The sequence below is a fragment of the Engraulis encrasicolus genome, chromosome 12, assembly GCF_034702125.1.
Source record: "Engraulis encrasicolus isolate BLACKSEA-1 chromosome 12, IST_EnEncr_1.0, whole genome shotgun sequence".
Classification (NCBI taxonomy): domain Eukaryota; kingdom Metazoa; phylum Chordata; class Actinopteri; order Clupeiformes; family Engraulidae; genus Engraulis; species Engraulis encrasicolus.
Window position 1 is genome coordinate 33,749,147 of NC_085868.1, and position 5,174 is coordinate 33,754,320.

The window sequence follows — 5,174 nt, forward strand, 5'->3', positions numbered from 1 at the left end:
ACACCAGTGTTTCTCAACTGGTGGGTCGCGACCCAAAAGTGGGTCGCGGAGGGGTCATGGGTGGGTCGCGGAGCCGTGGTGTAAAAAAATCGTAATTCATTGATTCGCTTAAAAAAAAAAAAAACATGCAACTTTTCCTGCAACAATTTACAACTTTTATGTTGATAGACGATTGAACTTGTGTCATCTGTCGTCATAGATAAAATCAGAATGTTTATGCGAGATAGTAGCATGCAACCAGTCATTCGAGTGTCGCTAAAAAAATTGGGTCGCGACAGAATGAGAGTGGAAAATGGTGGGTCCCAAGACTGTTCCAGTTGAGAACCACTGCTCTACACATACTGTGTATGTAGAACTGTGCCTGTCCATAATAACACACATACATAATGTCTTACATTCAATTATCTAGCAAAAAGAATGTTACCACATATGCACACATATGCATGTACGCACACAAGCACGCGCGCACGCATGCACACGTGCACACGTGCACACACACACACACACACACACACACACACACACACACACACACACACACCCACACACACACCCACACCCACACCCACACACACACAATCACACACAAACACAGACACACACACGCTAGTCTAAGAGTAGACTAAGAGCAGGGGAATGGAGGAGCAAAGGTGCCTTTGGCTGTGCAGAGCACTTAGTGGTGATGTCACACACACACACACACACACACAAACAGACACACAGACACACAGACACACACAGAGACACACGCACACACACACACACACACACACACACACACACACACACACACACACACACACACACACACACACACACACACACACACACACACACACACACACACACACACTCACTCACACAGATATATGAATTACAGACAAGGACCTCCAATGTCCTGCCACCAATAAATCTCTGTCTTTCTCTTAAATGCATGTAGACACGCACAGATGCACACACACATAGACCCACACACATAGACCCACACACACACACACACACACACACACACACACACACACACACACACACACACACACACACACACACACACACACACACACACACACACACACACACACACACACACACACACACACACACACACACACACACACACACACACACACTACGTAATGCTATGCTACCCATAAATTGCTTTCCTCCCCAATGAAAGGCAACATCCAGCATCTGGACAATTGCCAACAGACACGCCCTAATTCAAGGACAAGGAGTGCGTCCGTGAGTGTGTGTGAGTGTTTGTGTTTGTGTGTGTGTGTGTGTGTGTGTGTGTGTGTGTGTGTGTGTGTGTGTGTGTGTGTGTGTGTGTGTGTGTGTGTGTGTGTGTGTGTGTTTTCTAATTCAGCTTTTAGATAGATAGCCTGGAAATGTAAGTGTAGTGGCAGTCTGGTGTGTGTGTGCGTGTGTGTGTGTGTGTGTGTGTGTGTGTGTGTGTGTGTGTGTGTGTGCGTGTTTGTGTGTGTGTGTGTGTGCCCGCACGCGCGCGTGTGTGTGTGCGCGTGGTGTGTGTGTATGTGTGTGTGTGTGTGTGTGTGTGTGTGGTGTGTGTGTGTGTGTGTGTGCGTTCGTGTGCGTGTGTGTGTGAGTGTGTGTGTTGTGCCTGGGTGTGTGTGTGTTCTAATAATTCAGCCTTCTTAGATAGATAGCTGGGGAACTGAACCATAGCAGAGGCTCGACATCAGGGACAAGCAGAGACAATAGCACTGTAATGAAGAACAAAGCACAATCACAGTAAGATACTGGAACTGTTTGTGTCACTGCATCTCCTAGAAGTACAACTTGTATATAATAACTTACTGACTGCAGAGGCCTCAACCACTTTGCCCCAAAAATTGGGGTCTCCTAAATTGAGATTAACAAAAAAAAAAAAACCTGTATTACAGTTTTTTTCAATTGCTAACAAGCTTTTGTCCAAACCTCAGCGACATTTGCAAAACTCTTAATACAGTTAGCACACCAAGGGCTTTCCAATGCCATACAGTTGACACATTACATGCCTTTTTCACACAATTAGCAGTCAATGAATGCATTTCTTTGTGTATATTTAACAGTGTGTGCTTTTGAGAAGAAAATGAACCGTGGCCAATTGTGCTTGGTAGGTGGTAGTCTGTGTTAAGAGTTTAGAAAAAATATCCAAAGTATGGGAAAGTGCTTGTTAGCTATTGGAAAAAAAACTGTATTATGACTATTTGATAGTGAGGGGGGGGGGGTGTGTCTCCTGACCAGTTATGCTGAGGGCCTCCAAAACATTAGCAGCGGCCCTGGGTATCCGCTTTTGATTCGACAAGGAGATATTCTGAGGTGTCAGCTTCTAATTCCAAAATTAAAACGAAAGTCAGGTGGTAAGTGGGTGGTAGTAGTCGGAGAAGTAAAACGGTACATAGCATATGTGTGTAGCGTGTAACAAGTATTATATAATCTAAAAGGGGTACGATGACAATATATAACTACTGTAATTTTTCAATAATGAAAATAAATAAACAGGTTATGTTCTGACCAAAGTGCATGTTAAAATGTGTGAATTGCGGGGGGCGCTGTGCCGCAGCGCGCTAAGTCCTCCACATTTGGGCTTGCATGCCCACGGGGACCCCGGTTCGAGTCCAGCCGGGGTCATTTCCCGATCCCACCCCGTCTCTCTGTCCCATTTGCTTCCTGTCACCATCTCAGACTATCCTATCAAAATAAAGGCATAAAAGCCCCCAAAAATATATATGTATATTAAAGGGGCATTCCACCGGTGGAGACATGAATATGTCATATATGTAGTAGAATAGTAGCATAAATTTCTAATTTGGTGCCTTTTTGGCAGAGGAAAAGCAGAAAATGACATTTTAGTGCTTGTGGATTTGTGACAACAATCCCCATAATGCATTGCAATGCTCAAGTTCCATAGGTCACACCCAGGCAGCTCTGCCAGTGACTTACAGGAGTCTCAATGCCAGTGATTTCAAAAGCACTGGCACACTGATCTGTGATAGGCTTGTTAGCGCATTAGGTCCAACTCCCTATGGGCAGGGTTGAAAGGGTGGGAAAAAGGCTTGTAGTCTCAACAGAAATCCACCTCTCTTACACTTCCTCCTACAATGATGCAAAATGACGATTTTTACATCATTGTCGGAGGAAGTGTTAAGAGGTGAATACGTATTTCTCCTGTCTCAGGGGGAATTGAGAGAGTGTTGCACAACCATTCAACAGTATGACTGGGTGTCTAGCAATGGAAAGCCTAATGCAAATGGGTGGAGTGTCCCTTTAAAAAAAAAATGTGTGAATTGCTTACACGTTGGTAGTGAAGACTCCATAGATGAGGTCTTGCTCGGGTAGGAAGTGCGTGGCCTGCAGCTCGTGGTAGTAGAAGGGGATGTCGCCGGAGCGCGAGCAGTTGAGACGGGCCTTCATGAAGGTGGTCCAGGTGTCCTCCAATAGGAAGCGTCCGCCCACGTCGTTCTGACAGACGCGGGCCACGCGCGAGAACACCGTCTTGCCGCAGTCGTACTCCACCGCCGTCTCGCGCAGGAAGAAGTAGCTGAAGCGGCCCACCTCGTACACCGACACAAAGTGCGGCTCTGCAGGAGTAGAGCAGAGCAGAGTACTTTTATTAACACTGAAAGAACTTAAAGGGTAACTTCAGCCAGTACCTGAGATTTCTTTTTTTTTCCCTTCAGCCTTTTTCGAGATTCTGGTCATTGTAATGGGGGCAGGTGTTCATTTACATTTCAGAAACACTTCTTGATTTATTCCCCAAAACATCCAAAAGGTTATGCAACATCAGCAGACAACTAGCAAACAGCGATACCTTTTGGGAAAATATTTGGAGTAGGCCTATGTTAAGATTTTTAAAATGTAAACTGTAATGTAAAAGCTGCCCCCATTAGAATAGCTCATATCTCGGAGAGAGCTGAGACAAAAAAAAATGTGGCATCATCGGGTACTGACAAGTCAAGGGTAGCGTGACCAATACAACAGCATATTGAAATTGGCAGAAGTGGTCCTTTAAGGTGTCTGATCGGTTACATAAATACACAAATACAAAACATACACAAAGACCTAATACACATTATTGTATATTGTGAGTGCGGCTCTGCAAGAGTAGAGTAGTAGAGTAGAGTAGAGTAGAGTACTTTTATTCAAAGGTGGTTTTTCGAACATTCTATAAAAATAATTTCTTTAACAACGCAATATTCTAAAATTCCAAATTCCAAAAACTCAGAATTCTACAGAACTTTCCTTGTCCGAATATTCCAGTCACACTGGTGTGACAGTACGCCTTTAAAGGTTAATCCCGAAAGAAATGAAGGTGTCTATCATCTTGTATAAATACACAAATAGCATACAAAATATACACAAAGACCTAATGCACATTAGAGAGACAGCACCGGTGCAGCAAAGATGTAATTATTTTTGTTTTTTTTATTCAAGTGCACAACATGACTAACGTTTCGATGGTTAGACCATCTTCATCAGAGTCCTAATTATCCTAATATTATCTAATGCACATTATTGTACATTGCAGGAGGTAAGGTGCTGAGCACTTACCCCTGTAATAAATTAGCTACAAGTTGGCAATGACCAAGTCATCATGTAGGTATTACTAAAGACCCAGGGGTGAAATACTATGGTGGTTAAATGTTTTCTGTGACTATTACAGCATTCCACTGGTGAAACGGCGTGCATTAAAAAAGACAAAAATGTTTGTCAGCAGCAGCCCATTTTTCTGTGACTAAGACTAGATTAAGTCTAGACGACAACCTTAAAAAAAAAAACACTGATGAAAACTATGACAATGTGTGTCATCGAAGTAAGATATGTGTGTGTGTGTGTGTGTGTGTGTGTGTGTGTGCGTGCGTGCGTGCGTGCGCGCGCGTGTGTGTGAGTGTGAAAGAGTGTGTGTGTGTGTGTGTGTGTGTGTGTGTGTGTGTGTGTGTGTGTGTGTGTGTGTGTGTGTGTGTGGGTTTGAGTGTTTATGAGTGTATGTAGCTGTGTGCGCGTGTGCATGTGTGCGCATGGTATTGATGGTAGTAGGCGTAGAAGAGAATAGAATTGGATTTAAGCGTGTTCCGTTGGAGAGACAAGAGAAGAAAGAAAAAAAAGAAAAACAAGAGAGTCAGAGGAGGGAGGTAGGAAGGGATAGAGGGAGGGGAGAGGAGGGGGGAGGG

At 44.0% G+C, this 5,174-nt stretch overlaps 1 protein-coding gene across 1 annotated transcript in view; it reads right to left on the reverse strand.

Moving 5' to 3' along the window:
* The window catches only part of sema5bb (sema domain, seven thrombospondin repeats (type 1 and type 1-like), transmembrane domain (TM) and short cytoplasmic domain, (semaphorin) 5Bb), a 141,967-nt gene that overhangs the window by 45,397 nt on the left and 91,396 nt on the right, over positions 1–5,174 (reverse strand). Inside the window, exon 8 of the mRNA XM_063212091.1 lies at positions 3,299–3,584. Within this exon, the coding sequence (XP_063068161.1) occupies positions 3,299–3,584 (286 nt within the window). The remainder of the gene's footprint in view (positions 1–3,298; positions 3,585–5,174) is intronic.